General features: G+C 46.6%; 1 protein-coding gene across 1 annotated transcript in view; it reads right to left on the bottom strand.

The window, feature by feature from the left end:
* ITCH (itchy E3 ubiquitin protein ligase) overlaps window positions 1-17,119 on the bottom strand; it is a 136,930-nt gene that overhangs the window by 28,971 nt on the left and 90,840 nt on the right. The window contains exons 12-16 of the mRNA XM_090020495.1: window positions 16,937-17,003; window positions 7,633-7,717; window positions 5,624-5,752; window positions 4,874-4,946; window positions 3,804-3,875 (exon numbers count right to left, since the gene is read on the bottom strand). Of these exons, the coding sequence (XP_089876621.1) occupies window positions 3,804-3,875; window positions 4,874-4,946; window positions 5,624-5,752; window positions 7,633-7,717; window positions 16,937-17,003 (426 nt within the window). The remainder of the gene's footprint in view (window positions 1-3,803; window positions 3,876-4,873; window positions 4,947-5,623; window positions 5,753-7,632; window positions 7,718-16,936; window positions 17,004-17,119) is intronic.

Raw genomic sequence — 17,119 nt, 5'->3', positions numbered from 1 at the left:
GCGTAAGGAATCTCCCTCACCCGGGCATCCATGACCCACAGTGGGCAGGGGTGTCCCATGCGACTGGTGAAAAACTGATGCAAAGTACCCACTTAGCAAGTTTGCTTTTTCATGGGGGTCGGTTGTCAGTTGTCTCACCTGGTTCAGCAGAGGTCCAATATTGCCCTTGATTTTCCTCCGGCTCCCCACATATCTAAAAAAGGACTTCTTATTGTCCTTGATATTTATAGCTAGCTGGAGTTTCACCGTAGCCTTCGCTTTCATGGTTTGCTCTCTGCAGGTCTGGACCAGAGCAGAGTATTCCTCCTTGGTGGTGGTTCCAGTCCTCCACCCTTTGTAGGTCTTCCTTTTAAGATGCAGGAGGTCCGCTAGTTCCCTGGATACCCAAGGGTGGTGCTGTGCCCTTCTGCTGCCTTTCCTTCGAGATGAGATAGACTGCTTGCACATCCAGGATTGCTCCCTTGAGGAGCAACCACTCGTCCTGAACTCCTCTCCCCTTTGGGTTGTGGCCCTTTAGGGCCTCACTGACAAGCCTTCTTAGCTTGTCAAAGTCAGCTTTCCTGAAGTCGAGGACTTCTGTATTACTGACTGACTTGCCAGCTTTACGGCAGATGGTGAAGGTGATCAGCTCGTGGTCACTGTCACCTAGCTTCCCTTCGATCATTAGGTCACTGATTAGGTCATCCCCGGTTGCCAGTACCAGGTCGAGCAGCGCTTTACCTCTTGTTGGCCTGTAGACTTCCTGCTTCAGATAGGGGTCATCTATGCACGAAAGAAAGGTTTGCAACCACTTGGATTTGGCTGAGTGGTCCTCCCAGATGTCTGGGTAGTTAAAGTCTCCCATGACAACCATACACTGGGGAGCGTGTGGTCTCAGCCAATTCCCTGGCAAACTCCTGGTCAAGGTCTTGACCCTGGGTAAGGGGTCTGTAGTAGACTCCCACACCCTGGTATCCCCTGTGCCATGTTCCCCATGGATTTTAACCCAGAGGGTCTCAAGTCTTCTGCCATCATAAAATTGATTTTATCTGATTTGCCAGCAGGTGGCAATCCTGCAGAGCAAGCTCTGGGTGAGGTGTGCTCAGGCCCTGGCCTCTGCTGGCAGGCAGTGGCTTTGGCCTTGGCTGGCACCGCAGGGAATGCTGGGTGGAAGCAGCCTGGCCCATCTGGCCACCTGGGAGATGCAGTCTGGCCTGCCCAGGGCCTGTAGGGGTGGACTCCATCTCCCAGGCGTTGTGGAGGATGCTAGGCAGAAGCAGCTCCATCTGCCTGCCCAGCACTGTGCAGCACTAGCAGAGAGCAGGGTCCACTATACAGTGCCAGGTGGGCAGGCAGGGCTGCTTCAGCCCAGTGTCCCGCACCTGGGAGATGAAGTCCAGCCCTACAGGCCTTGAGCAAGTTGTGTTTGGATCCTGGCCTGTGCTGGTGGGTGCTGCCCAGAGTCTGTGGGGCTAGACTGAATTTTCCAGGTGCCACAGGAGGCACTTGGCAGAAGCAGCTCCGCCTGCCTGCCTGGCATCATATGGCATGCTGTAGGTGATCCACATTCTAACCTGGGTGGCTCTGGCTGCCATGGGGTTCTTGATGAGGCTGTTTCTGTCCAGTATTTTCCACAGCACCAGCAGAGACCAAGTCCAGGAGGGCGGGGGAGCAGATGGGCTTATGCTCCTGCTGCTGCTCTGACATTAGACCTGGCCTGGCTGTGGGAGTGTGCGCAGTCCTTAACAGCACACTAAACTCGTTAAGTGGCCCTCCAGCCCAAACAACTGCCCACTCCTGCTTTTGGATTAGCAAGTACTGGGGATTCCAAGGGAGACAGGCAACATTGTGTTGTCTAAAGAGAGAACTCTCCATTTTGTTGTACTGATTTGTCTAAGAATGGCTCTTTAGTTATGTATTTAGTCAGTGGTGCCCAATCCATCTGGCCCCATGGGCTGGATGACTGGCACAGAGCTGGCTGGATCAGGTCAGTGTTGGCGTGAGTCTGCAGTCAGACTGACCCCAAAGACTGATCTGGCCTATGTAGCTCCCCAGAGGCATAGCAAGGTTGCCCATGACCAGGACAACCTCAATGCATGGGGCAGCATTGGCTGCAACCATGCTAATGGCAGTGGTGCAATGGTGGTTATTTTTGCACCTTGCCCCTCAAAAAAAGACCCCTCATTCAGTTACTGGGGTTTGCCCTTGGTCTAGAAATTTGGCAGCAGGGAAGTGGTGGCAATGTTAATTGCCACCAGAAATGCAGCAATTGATGCTGCCACTGCTCACCCACAACAAGATTTCTGGATCCATGGGAAGCCCCACAGACCAGATGACTGGTTCAGTGGGCTGGCTCCAGCTCACAGGGAGTAGGTCAAGCACCACTGCACTTTTCTGTTCAAGACTTTCACTGAAGTGCATCTTTTGGTAGCACTGTGTATGTTGTCTGGTTAACTATCCTATGTAACTAAACTATCAGAACAAAATCTGACCCTCATTTTGCAAAATCATATCAGGTAGAATGGAATTATAATCAAAGGAAGCATTAACAGGTTTATTAGTTTGAAACATCAGAACCTTCTGGGCCAAGCTTGGACTAGCATGATAGTTAATGCTGAAACTTGCCCAAGTTTCCTCACAATCCTTGGAATTTACGGGAGCATGAACATCTAGTAATCTAGCCAGTAATCTACCTTGTGTCCAGAAGATGAAGATGGCAACCAAGAGTAAACCTGGACTCAAACTTCCTCTAGAAGACATTAATTTCTTGTTTTAGTCAGCTGCAAATATATCTAATTCTTTGACATCCCTACCTGCAAAAGATGCCTTGCAGGATTTAGTTCTTTACAGTCTACTTGTTCACAGATTAACAGCTGAGTTGATCTTTCAGGACATTGTGCAAGCCCCATAAATACACAGCCATTGATGTAATATGGTGTTGAATGTACCACTTCCACAAGCTAACAGCTTCTTTGCAGAGGAAAAATGACCATGCTTTTACCTGCATAGTGTTAGGGTGACAGTATTTGAATCTTGGGTAGCATTGGATTTGCAGCTGAATAAAAGGCTATCACCTGTGGCCTAGCAAAGCTGCTAACCACAAGGCAGAATGGTATGTTAAAAGTAACCGTGCAAAATGCTTAGGCAAGCATTTCCCTAACAATGTAGTACTGTTGTAAGATATATAGCTCATGATGTAAAAAGAACAGGAGGCAAACCACCAGCTACTGTTAGGAGATAAAGCAGAAGCAAGACCTTGGGGACGGTGAAAAAATCAGCAAGAAACTGCAAGTGACCAAAAGAAGAAGAGGTCAGAGTCTTAGGCATGCACTCATAACAAAAAGACATGTAAATATATGAAATGCATAGGTAATTCCATGCTACTGAAGTAAACAGTAAACAGAGGCGGAGTTTAAAATGGGAAGGACTAAGGGTAGAACAAAGGAGGGACAAAGTTGGGTAAATGTTAATGAGCATAAGCCAAGGTGTATAAGTATGGAAAGAACTAATATTTGTGGCTGCTCCCTGGTTTTTTTGGAGCTCCCCCGAAACCATCTCCACTTTGAATAAAGTTGTTGACGAACAATGTGTGCAGGTGATATGTGATGGCATTGATCTGTTGTCTCCCTAGTTGTTGGGCATCACATGGAGTTGGGGTCTTAGTATTACAAGAACTAATATTTTTGTCTGTATCATTTTACCTTCTTTAACTGGTTATCAGAAAAACTCAAGGCAGCTATTCAATTTCAGCTATAATGTTCAAAATATCTTCTCTATTCAGCTTCATACAATGAATAAACCAACCTGGCTTAATAATACAATACCTGCTGAAACGAATCCTCAAATAAAGTCTTTCTGCTCACTGTAATCTTTATGTGTTGTGGCATAGCCAGTTGCTGAAATGCACAAATGTTTCAAACATGAAATACACGTTGTTTTAAATCACTGTTTTAAACAACATTCAACAAAGTAACTGGAAATTGTAAAAGGGACACGGTCATCTCACTAGGCTAGAAAAGACAATAAACAGCAGGTTTGGATTTTCAACTTTTTCCTAGGAGCAATTTGTTATTCATGGCTACAGTAAAGCCCACAGGATCTCATATGACAGTTCTGAACTGGTTCCAATGACATAACATATTATTACCTCCTGCAAATCAAGAATTACGTCTCAATAAGAGAAACTCCCTACCCAAATTTTATTAAAAATTGAGAGTTTTGCACCACATTTATATTACATTTATCTTCCTCATAAAATACAAACCACCAAATAATTGATGCAGTATCTCTGCTAGTTCTCAAAGGCTCTTAACTCATTTTATGCTTTGGGCCTAAGAAGTTTTTGATCATATGCTAAAGACCAAGGTATTTTGTTCTCTTAACACATAGGAGGTTTTGAAAATCAAGAAGGTGCATCAGAATGAGACTATACCATCTTGTCCCATAGTACATGATTGATGTTTCAAAAACAAATCAAAATATATAGATTTTTTTGAAGCTTCTGGACTTTATACTTTATAGGTATGTTATCACAGATAAAATTGCATCTTACTTATCTTAACTTAAATCCACTATATTAGTCTTTGTATACACTTCTCAGAATTAACAGCAGAAAGAAATAAGATAAATTTCCCTTGATCAGTTTTGAAAGCTATTACTTGTACAAAACATCAATGAAAAGTGTACCTTCTTTGTTTTAAAAAACTTTAAAAGCAATACAGAAGTAGTTTAAACTTAATTTTAAAAACTCATGATAGTCTGTATTAATTATACATTTAGACTTTATTAACTTAAATCACTTTAATCCATGTTCTAAGTGCTTTCACTGTCACTATTTGACTGAAGCTTTACTGAATGCATTCTTAACATTTTTAATGTGAAATATTTTCTTTACCTGACACCAAAATCGGAAATATTGGACCTTTGCCTTGAAGTCGCGCACATAGGCTATCTGGGGTCCATTGTCTCTGGAACCAGGAAGAAAAAATAAGCTATGAAAATATTTCTGAAACTCATGATACCACTGCTTGCAAACTCTTACACCTATGCCAGTGCTCAGTAGCCTTTTAAAGCCACAGGCTGGATTGAGTTAGTTTGGGCCAGAGACAGGCAGGCACTGGGACCCAGCCACTCCTGCCAATTTTCCCTACAGTGGCACAGGGACAGAACCCACAGCCAAGGCTTGTCCCCATGGTGGCAGAAGAAAGTGCCTGCTGCCAAAATCCCTTGCTGCTGAATGCCACTGAAACCTTACGACTGCAGGCCATATAAAATGGTTCACAGGGGTTGTCAACCCCTGATCTATTTTGTCATTTCGTTTATCTGGTAGGCAAAGCAAAACCATTTTCTAACAGGAGGTGTTTGCTTGGAAAAAGCCATAGTTTGCTTTTTAAAAGAAAATCTGTGAGTAACTTAAATAAAGTGAGAGAGAGAGAGAGAGAGAGAGAGAGAGAGAGAGAGAGAGAGAGAGAGAGAGAATGTTCCTCTTACTGCTTGGCTGGAAGGATTTTAAACTTTCTGACATAAATTTGCAAAACATTTTAAGAGCTATTTATTAAAAACCCAATGTATGTTTTCTTAAAAAAAAAGAAAAGAACCATAAACCCAAAACAAACCAACCATCTAAACAAGCAAAAACACTTACAAAGCAGACTTTCCAGTGCGGGGATCTATGTATGTTGTAGTTCTTCTATTGTGATCCACAAAATATGGAATGCCATCTACTGTAAATCTCATTTCCCAGCCTTCTGGTAAGGGCTTCTCATTTAACTGACTATGGGGCACAAGAAAATACAAAGTAATCAAGTTAATGCATGCTATTAAAATAGCACATGAAAGGACAACAGAAATTAGGAAGAATGCTAGAAAAGTTCTGGAAGTTTCCAAGAGGAATTTTTGTTTGATTTTTATTCTGTCTGGTTTGAATCTTCCGTTCTAAAGCCAGATACCACTATCAGCACTAGTGTAACTGAGGTAAAGCTGGGTAGCACACTAGGTGCTGACTTGTGGGGGGGTGAAAAGGGGAAGAGAAAAATAGTCATTGCTACTGCTGGCTGGCCATACCACTGAAGCCAGCACCAGCACCAGCACCAGCACCCAGGAGCTACTCTGCCCCAAGCACTACTGTCATTATCTCTCTGATTATAAGGTCAGAGACTACCTCATCAGTTTTGCAGCTATTTTCTCTCCCCAAATTGAAGAGTTCTGTATGACAGTGAATGAAATTTAGGTTTAAAAAAAAAATCACAATTATTAAACAGAATTTGCTACTACTCATATTATCATCATCAGAAAGGTGAAAGATATAACAAATCAGAGTCCACATTCAAAAGGCAGATTATGCTGAACTTTGTGAAAATGACCAAGAAATGATAAAAGTAACTTAGAAATAGCAAAATAATACTGTTAAATTTTATACCAATCCTTTATAAATTTAAGATGGCCTCAGATCATGGGCAAGCAATATGTGGCGCACGGGCCAGATCTAGCCAGCAGTGGACTCCATATTCCAGCAGCCCCTGCCCTAAGGCTGGGGCTGGTCTCCATGGAGACCCCAGCCACACCTGCACACAGTGCAAGGCTGGGGTTGCCATGGAGACCGGCCCCAGCCACACTGGCAGGGTACTGCTGTGGCTGCTCCAGAGCTGCTGGGATCTTGCAGTGGGGGCAACTTCGTCTGGGGCAGGGCAGAGCTACGATCTGCAGCCTCCATGCTCCGGGCAGGGGTGCGCAAGCAGATCGTGACTTTGTCCTGGCTTGGGACCAGACTATTACCACGGCAAGAAGCTGGGGCAGAGCCTCAATCTGCTGCTTGCATGCCCCTTCCCAGAAACCAGCTCTGCCCTGGCCCTGGACCAAGCTGCCTCCATTGCAAGCTCGGAAGCAGCCCCCTGCCCTGCCAGCACAGCTGTGGCCAGTCTCTGTGGCAATCCCAGCCTTGCCCTATCACAGTGAAGGTGCAGCTGCAGTCTCCACGGAGACTGGCTCCAGCCATGTGGGCAGGGGCTGCTGGGAAATGGCATCTGGCTGCTGGCCGGATCTGCAATTCCTCCCCTCACCTCAGATACTGCATTTTAAATTTGATGTAATAAAAAATACCAGGGTTGTTCATGTCATCTCATTTGAAGTCAAGAGGAAGAACTATTAAAGTAAAAAGTCCTTTTATTAATTCCAACCCCCCAATAAAGTTCATAATGGCCTCTTATTTTTAAAAGATAGGGATTTTTTTCCATTTCTATCAGTGTTAAACAGTAAAAAGGTGTTGCTGTTAAGCAATGCTCTTGTAATAGTCTGCATGCTTTTTAAGTGAACTTGTCTGAAGAGACTGCAGAGAGCAGTAAGATATAATCCAATCCTTAGTTGCCAGAAATCATAGCCTCACAAGAAAGCAGGGCTGGAAGGTACCTCATGAGGTCATCTACTCCAGCCCCCTGCTCAAGGCAGGATCACCCCCCTAACTAAACCATCCCAAGCCAAGAGTCTGCCTAACCTGATCTTGAAAATTTCGATGGAGATTCTTGTCTGGGTAGCTTGTTCCAATGCTTACTGATCCTCATAGTCAGAAAATGCTTTCTAGTTCTCAGCCTGGCTAACATAATACTTATAAAAGTATATTAAAGTTTCATGTGAAATTATGTAAATTAAAATTCTTACCCTTGACTTCTGGGATCTTCCCACTGTGTGATACGTGTGTTGTGATTGACAAAATATACCCTGCCATTGTTATCAGTTCTTTTTTCTGAGAAGAAATTAAAATGTGAAATTTTAGTATATGTTTAAATTAACCCGAGGCTAAAAGAATCAATCAGCACAGCTACTGGCAATGTCTACTTTCTTTAGGGTATACAGCTCGTCTAAAACTTAACATAGCTGAATCTTCATCTTTTGGTCTCCAAATCATCAGTCCTTGCCAGTTTTTCCACAAGAGGATTCTAGGATATGCAACCTGGTAGTGGAAGGTACTGGACTGTATCATAACCAACCTTCAACAAGAATATTGAAGGTGTTCATCTGATAGAATCCTTAGAACCTAGTCCCTACTCTGAAGAGTTTCTCTATTTTGTATCCGTAGAACATCCAGCACAAGACGACCCTAATTCTGATAAAGAGCTTTGGACAGAGGCATAACACAAAAAAAGCATCCTAAAAATGACAGAATTTATGGCTATTTCTGCCCCTTTAAGAAATGCTTTTTTTCAGCAGGTACCCAAAGTAAGGTCTTTGACACGTTATATTTTTGTGATATATATGTTGTTTTCATAGTTTCTAGGGTCGGAAGGGACCTGAGCAGATCATCTAGTCCGACCCCCTGCCATGGCAGGAAATAATACTGGGGTCAAACAACCCCAGCAAGATGTGCATCTAACCTCCTCTTAAACACACCCAGGGTAGGAGCTAGCACCACTTCTCTGGGAAGCTGGTTCCAGACCCTAGCCGCCCTGACCATGAAGTAGCGCCTCCTGATATCTCACCTAAACCTACCCTCTGCCAGCTTGTAACCGTTATTCCTGGCCACTCCTGGGAGTGCTCGGGGGAACAGTGACTCCCCCAATGCCTGCTGATCCCCCCTGACTAGTTTATAACAGGCCACAAGTTCCCCCCTCAGCCTTCTCTTTTGGAGGCTGAACAGGTTCAGGTCCCGCAGCCTGTCCTCATAGGGCCTGCCCTGCTGCCCCCTGATCATGCGAGTGGCCCTCCTCTGGACCCTCTCGATGCTGACCACATCCCTTTTGAAGTGTGGCGCCCAGAACTGGACACAGTACTCCAGCTGCAGCCTGACCAGTGATAGAGGGGGAAGATCACCTCTTTGGACCTGCTCGAGATGCACCTGTGGATGCATACCAAGGTGTGGTTGGCCTTCCTAACTGCCGGCCCATGTTCATCTTGGAGTCAATGATGACCCCCAGATCCTTTTCTGCCTCCGTGCTGACAAGCGGGGAGTTCCCTAACCTGTAGGTATGGTGCTGGTTGTTCCTCCCCAGGTGCATCACCTTGCAGTTGTCTGTGTTGAAACCCATCCTATTTTCGTCTGCCCACCCTTGTAACTTGTCTAGGTCTGATTGTAGCCTGTTGCATCCTTCCAGTGTGCCCATGTCCCTCCACATCTTAGTGCCATCAGCAAATTTGAACAGGGTGCTTTTTACCCCCTCGTCCAAATCACTGATGAAGATGTCGAACAGCGCGGGCCCGAGGACCGAGCCCTGCGGAACCCCACTGCCCACGTCCTTCCAGGTTTTAGTGCAACAAAAGTGCATCCACACTTTGACTGCTGTTTTCTGTGCTAAAGAAAGGCACATCCACCACAAAAATGGCAGATCCGTGACAAAAAGTTGCTGTTTCAAACAACAACTTCTTTGTTGTACAAAACTTTTTCACACCAAACTTAACATCGTGCCAAGGGTGAGGGAGGAAGGGAGAGCAGCTGGCAAGTTTTCAGGGTACCTATCCGAGACATTACAGCAGCCATCGTGGCTGCCAAGGCTGGATCTTGCTGGATCTCTGGTAGTAGCTGTAGGCGTTTAATACGCATGGTCCAGGAGTGGGGTTGGGGGGGGGGGGGTGAGCGTGGGACATTTAGAGCTGCTGTAATTAAAAGCACCCAGAATGTCACATGTATCAGCACCCCTGCCACCATTTTTCAGCATGGGGATGCTGATACACATGATGCTGGAGCATGGTGATTACCATACTCCAGAAGACTCTATTAAGTGAGTCTGCTCTGATGCGCTGTAATTAAAGTCACCCTATGTTACTATGGCAATAAACACCACTATTGCCAGACCCCTAGGAAAAGCTAGGGTTTTGACAGGGGCAGCAATGCTTTCAGAACCGCCCCCATGCTGCTTTGTGGTGCTGAGCAGCCCTGATGTACCAGTGCCTTGCCCCATCCATGACATTGCCCCTTACTCCTGACCCACAGGCCCCCTGGCACTGCTGGTACCCTTCACTCCCAAGCCACAGCTCCCTCAGCCCCTCTAGCCCTATAGGTGCCCTGCACTCCCAACCCACAGATCCTTGGGCCATCCCAGTGCCCCTCACTCTCAACCCATAGCCCTCATGCCCCAACCCACAGTCCGCCACCCCCCAGTCCTGCTGGTGCCCCTCACTCTTGACCCGTGGGAGGTGGTGGCTGATGCAGCTGGAGTAAAGCATGGAGCCCAGCTCCCCCTCCCCTGCAGGCAGCATGGCTAGAGTTGAGCCTGGGAAGGGGAACGGGAGACAGGCTGCTGGCTGTGGGCTTAGGGGTCCCTGCCCTGCTACCCTCCCGCAGGTGCCTCTGCAGCCCAGGGGGTGGGACCCAGTGCAGCAGGACAGAGTGGGGCAGGGAAGCTTGGTGCTGCTGCCAGTAGCCCTGTGCCGCCATGACCAAGTGACCCCTGCCTGCCCAGCAGCAGTGGAGGGCAAAACTCTATGCCACTGGCATCACTATGACCAGGCAGGCAGAGGGTGCCTCATCATGGTGGTGCAGGGCTCCTGGTGGCAGCACTGAGCTTCCCTGCCCTGCTGCGTCGGGTCCTGACTGCTGGGTTGCAGAGACCCCCCCAGGAAGGGAAACAGGGCAGGTAGCCCTGAGTTCACAGCAGGCAGTCTGCCTCCAGGTCCACCCTGTGCACAAACCTGGGGGGTATGTGCCCCCCCATGCACTCCCCTGCCCTGGAAGTGTGCGTAGCAGTGGGGATCTGGCCCCCTGTCGGCCCCTGGACTAGCCACTCATGGCTCTGTCACACTTCTCACACAGGCCCTGTGGCTGTGCATTCCCACCTCAGGCCCCATGGACTGGCCTGGCTGGGCGGTGCCCCCAGCCCTGCACAACTCCTTCTCTTTCTACAATGTATCCTTCACTCCCCCACTCCCCATCTGACTTGGATAGAGCTGCAGGAGCTGCTCTCCATGCTGCCTGGCTGCCATGTCCATGTCTGTGCATGCACATGGCACCCCCTGCTTGATTGCCCTCCTCCTGCTCCCCCCAGTCCCAAGCAGCCCCTTGCAGGCTGGAACTCTGCCAGGCTGCAAGGGGAAACCCATGGTTTCAAGCATTTTTCTTTTTTAAAGGGGAAAAAACATCTTGCTCCTTTAAGAGGGAAAATCTGCACTTTTCCTTAAAAGGAAAAAAATCCACATTTTTCCATGGTAAGCATAAAACCTGGATCCCTACTTCTTAATTTTTGCTGCTGCAGCTGGCTTGCAGACACGCCATCAACTATTGTTATGACAGCAAGAGCTGTTTGAGTGAACCTATCCTCCTCACTAACAGGAACTCCTAGAGGCAGGGAAAGTTAAGAGACAGTGCTGTATTACTCCCTGCTTGGAGAACATGCTTTGCTGCAGCTTTGTCCCACTCCTACCAGGGGGCTGGCACCTGTGCATACCCCTCAGTGATATATTTTCTGTAGTGCTACAAACTGGAAAACTCCAGATTTGCACTTTACCAGTTCAGCTTACTTAGACTCAACAGTTTATTGCTCTCAATTTAAAAACCCATACATCTATTTTTTCCTTGCATTCCTTCACGTGATATTATAAATCCCAAACATCTGCGTTATTGTGATGGGTCTTCATCCCAACTGGCTAATGTAAGAGCTGGCAGAGGTCATCGCAGAGTCCTTGGCTTAGCTGTACGAGCATTTGTGGTAGTCTGGCCAGGTGCCGGGGGATTGGAAACTAGCTAACGTAGTCCCCATTTTTAAGAAAGGGAGGAAAGAAGACCCAAGTAACTGTAGGCCTGTAAGCCTCACCTCAGTACTCGGGAAGATCATAGAATCATAGAATCACAGAAGTCGGGTCGGAAGGGACCTTGCAGATCTTCAAGCCCGACCCCCCGCCCAGGCAGGAGAAAAAGACTGGACTCAAATGAGTCCAGCCAGGTAGTCATCAAGCCTCTTCTTAAAGATTCCCATGGTAGGAGCCAGCACCACTTCCCTAGGAAGTTGGTTCCAGCTCCTAGCCGCCCTAACTGTGAAGTAGTTCTTGTGGATGTCTAATCTAAATCTACTCTCTAATAAGTTGTGTCCATTGTTCCTTGTCATGCCAGGGGGCGCTAGGGGAAACAGCGTCTCCCCTAAACCCTTCTGGTCCCCCCTAGTGAGTTTATAGACAGTCACCAGGTCCCCCCTCAGCCTTCTCTTGTGAAGGCTGAACAGGTTTAGGTCCCGCAGTCTTTCAATGTAGGGTCTGCCCTGTAGTCCCTGGATCATGTGGGTGGCCCTCCTCTGGACACTTTCAATGTTGTCCACATCCCTCCTGAAATGGGGCGCACAGAACTGGACGCAGTACTCCAGCTGTGGCTTGACCAGTGTCGCATAGAGGGGGAAGATCACCTCCCTGGCTCTACTTGAGAAGCACCTGTGGATGCACGACAAGGTCCGGTTAGCCCTGCCAACCGTGACCTTGCATTGTCGGCCCATGTTCATCTTGGAGTCAGTAATGACTCCAAGATCCCTTTCTGCCTCCGTGCTCTCAAGAAGGGAGTTTCCCATTCTATAAGTGTGCTGCTGGTTACTACTGCCTAAGTGCAGCACCCTGCACTTATCAGTATTGAAACGCATCTTGTTTATGTCAGCCCACTCCTGTAACCTATCCAGGTCTTGCTGCAGTCTTTCCCTCCCTACTAGTGTGCTCACCTCACCCCAAATTTTGGTATCATCAGCGAATTTGAACAGGGTGCACTTTACCCTGTCCCCCAAATGGCTGATGAAGAAATTGAACAGCGTGGGCCCCAGGACCGAGCCCTGGGGGACTCCGCTGCCCACTTCCCCCTAGGTCAAATATGACCCATCCACCACCACCCTCTGAGTATGATCCTTGAGCCAATCGGCAATCCATCTGACTGCGTAGGCATCAATGCCACAGTCACCTAGTTTTTTAATGAGGATGGGGTGGGAGACGGTGTCAAAGGCCTGGCTGAAGTCTAGAAAGACTACGTCCATGGTGACACCTGCATCCATTGCTTTTGTGACCTCATCATAAAAGGCAATCAGGTCAGTCTGACAAGACCTGCCCCTAATAAAACCGTGCTGGTTGCCCTTAAGCATCATCTCTGAAGCCGGCCCATCACAGATGTGCTCCTTGAGGATCTTCTCAAAGAGTTTCTCAAGGACAGAGGTAAGACTGACTGGCCTATAGTTACCCGGGTCCTCCCTCTTCCCTTTTTTGAAGATGGGGACCATGTTAGCTATCTTCCAGTCATTTGGCACCTGACCCGAGCACCACGACTGCTTGTAGAGCCATGCCAAGGGCCCTGCAATAACCCCAGCTAGCTCCCTCAACACCCTGGGGTGGAGAGCATCTGGACCCGCTGACCTGAACACATCCAGCCACTCCAGAAGCTCTCTAACCCGCTCCTCCCCAACCTGAGGTCTGGAGGCATTCCCCTCCAGTCCATCTGGCATTCCAGCAGGGAAGTCCCGGTCCCTGCACAAGAATACGGACATGAAGAATTGGTTAAAGAGTTCCGCTTTCTCCTCTGGCGCAAACACCAGATTGCCCAGAGGATCTTGCAGGGGCCCCACATTACCCGGTGCCTTCTTCATCCTCCCTATGTATTTGAAAAAGGACTTTTTATTATCCTAGATCTTGGATGCTAGTCCTAGCTCTATGTCTGCCTTAGCTTTCCTGACAGCCCTCTTACAGGCCTGAGCAGAGGAAGTATACTCCTCTTTGGAGATAGCACCCCCCTTCCACTGGGTGTACGCCGCCTTTTTGGCAAGCAGGCATTCCCAGACGCCCTTGGTGAGCCAGGGCGGCTTCCGAGCACTCTTGCCCCCCTTGCTTCTTGTTGGGATGGACTCCCCCTGGGCCCTGAGTATCGTTTCCTTAAGGAACAACCACTCGTCTTGGACACTGAGTTGCCCTGCCGTCAAGGACCCCGGCGCCTCACCCACTAGTCTCAACTTGTTGAAGCTGGCCCTCCTAAAGTCTAGGGCTACCGTCTTGCTGCAGGCCCTTGACACCCTGCGCTGGATGGTGAATTCCAGCAAGCGATGATCGCTATCACCCAGGTGATCAAGAACCTGGAGGCCCCTTACCAGGTCATCTCCTGTGGCCAGGACCAGGTCCAACAGGGCGTTTCCTCTGGTGGGACTGTGCACCTCCTGGATTAAGGGGAGATCCTGTATCTTAGAGAAAATAATCAAGGAGCACATCTGTGGGGGGCCAGCAAGGGAGATCATGCTCAGGGGCAATCAGCGTGGGCTCACCAAAGGCAGGTCCTGCCTGACCAACCTGATTGCCTCTTTATGACCAGGTAACTAAATCCTTGGATGACGGTGTCTCTGTGGATGTAGTCTTTCTAGACTCAAAGAAGGCTTTTGACACTGTCTCTCACCACATTCTCATTAATAAATTACGTGACTGTGGCATTGATGCCTGCCTACACAGTTGGATGGGTAAAAAAACTGGATGATGGGGTGCACCCAGAGGGTAGTGGTGGATGGGTTGTACACAACCTGGTGAGATGTGAGCAGTGTGGTCCCGCAGGGCTCAGTCCTTGGACTTGCACTAACATCTTCACAAGCGACCACGATGAGGGCGCTGAAAGCACATTGTCCAAGTCTGCTGATGACACTAAGATGTGGGGCGTGGTGGGCACACTTGAAGGGAGAGAGCAAGGCTGCAACTAGATTTAGACAGACTACAAAAGTGGGCAGATGAGAATAGGATAGGGTTCAACATGGACAAATGCAGGGTGCTGCACGTTGGAAGAAAGAATCCACAGCATACATACAGGCTGGAGAGTTCCCCTCTTGAAAGCACAGAGGTAGAAAGGGATCTTGGAGTCATTATTGACTCCAAGATGAACATGAGCCACCAATGCCAGACTGCAGCCAGCAAGGCCAGCCATACCTTGTCATACATCCAAAAATGCATCTCAAGCCGGTCCAGAGAGGTGAGATACTCCCCCTCTGTGTGACACTGGTTAGGCCACAATTGGAGTACTGCGTCCAGTACTGGGCATCGCACTTTAAGAAGGATGTGGCCAGCCTGGAGAGAGAGTTCAGAGGAGGGCCACCCATTTGGTGAGAGGGCAGCAGGACAGGTCTTATGAGGAGAGACTGAGGGACCAGAACCTGTTCAGCCTTAGCAAGAGGAGGCTGAGGGGGGATCTGGTGGATGCCTACAGACTCATCAGGGGAGATCAAGAGCAAATAGGTAGAGCCCTTTTCTCCCTAGCACCACCGGGGATGACGAGGAACAATGGTAATAAGCTGATGGAGAATAGGTTTAGGTTAGAGATCAGGAGGCAATATTTTACAATTAGGTTGGCCAGAAACTGGAACCAACTTCCTAAGGAAGTGGTCCTCACTCCTACCTTGGGTAAATTCAAAAAGAGGTTACGTGATCACCTGTCTGGGGTCTTGTTAACCCAGCATTCATTCCTGCCTGTGGCGGGGGGTCAGGCTACATGATCTGTTCAGGTCCCTCCTGACCCTAGCTATTATAAGACCTGCAAAATGTGAAAGGGTTCTAAGATATGTATATAAGTACCAAGGAAGTATGGAAACATGAACAGTGGAACGAACTCACATATGCAAATTAAAAGGAGAAAATATAGCACAGGAATGAAAAATGTTTATGTCTACTAATTACATTATTTATTCATGCAGTCAGAGGAAAAATAACTTATTCTTAGTTAGGAGGAAGAATGGAAGTGGTCTTCTCCACTGAAAAACTGTATTTCTTCATGCAATATTATAAATTGCAATTGCCTGCATTATTGTTTTATGCACTGGACTATTACATATGTCCAGACTAGAAGCCCAAATGGCAATATTTTAATCTTTTAATTAATTGAGATTTCCAGAGTTAAACTTCTAGGTTTAACTCTGTGGAGTTTTTAAATTAACATCATTTTGATAACTATCTTGCTTATCTCACTAACCATCACTTAAATTCAGGAGCCGCTAATATTATGAACTGCTGGAATTAGAAAACAAGTTTTCATATCAACTTTTAAATAGGACTAAATTATATTGATTGCTAAAATTATGTTCAGAATGTATTTTATTTTTTGCAAAGATGCTTAGTTGGCAATACAAATGCTTTCACAACCACACAAACTTCAAAGCAATGTTTCGGTAATAGTAAGATAAACAAACAAAAAATCTGCATCATTAAAATGGTGAAGATGAAAAAGAAACATAAAAAAAGTCATGCTGTAATATAAAAATCACTAAAAGTGAAACAGAGTAATACTAGAATTTTATAATCCATTTTGAAATACTACACACAGGAAGTCCTTGACTTACAATGTTTATAAACTGACATCCTGTTTCAACTTTTTCACATCAGTTTCGGCTTTACAACGCTTGATCCGATGCAATGCCACGCCAATGAACAAGTTTGCCGCATTGCCCATCTCCCTGAAGAACATCTGTTCAAATTTCCCTGGACACTTTGTTTAAGAAAGCAGACAAGACTCCAGAAAAAATTTGCAACCAAGACTCCTGAGAAGACTCCAGTTAAGAGCCCTTCAAAAAGTCCAACCAAGAGCCCTTCAAAAAGTCCAGAAAAGTCACCTCAAAGAAGTCTTTCCAAATCAATATGATTGCTATTTACAATATAAATACATTAATGTAGCTACATTACTCACCTATTATTGAGCGAGTACAAAATTTTGGGTTATTTTTGGTGAAAATAGGGTATTGGGCCATCGTTCAAGAACCAATTGCACATTTATAACTTTGTTTCCTATGGGAAACTCGGTTCTGAGTTACACTGTTTCGACTTAAAAGTGGTTTTCAGGAACCAATTGTGTCGTAAGTCCAAGGACTGCCTGTAAATCTTGTCAGGACTTTTGAACTGGTGCTTTTGAACAGATTTAATTAGAACAGATTTTAAATCCATATTTTCAGTAAAGAAAGAGTACCATTAATCAAAATATTTGATAAAATAATTTGGCAAAGCATACTTAAACGTTTATTAAAGTTACATTTTAAAACACTATGTGAACAGGACTTACCCCATCCAGGTGGAAGAGGGCCAAGAGGATCAAATTCTTTGTTCTGTGTGGAAGTAAAGTCTTGGTTCTGCAGATTACAGACAGAAACCATGCATTAATAATTACTAAATGCCAACAATTTGATTTCTAGACCTCTAGTATAGCTATCATATATAGTTAAATAAATACATTCTTGATAATTTA

The sequence above is a fragment of the Crocodylus siamensis genome, chromosome 10, assembly GCF_052110815.1.
Source record: "Crocodylus siamensis isolate JL-2025a chromosome 10, ASM5211081v1, whole genome shotgun sequence".
In the NCBI taxonomy this organism is placed as follows: domain Eukaryota; kingdom Metazoa; phylum Chordata; order Crocodylia; family Crocodylidae; genus Crocodylus; species Crocodylus siamensis.
This window is presented reverse-complemented; position numbering and strand designations above follow the sequence as displayed.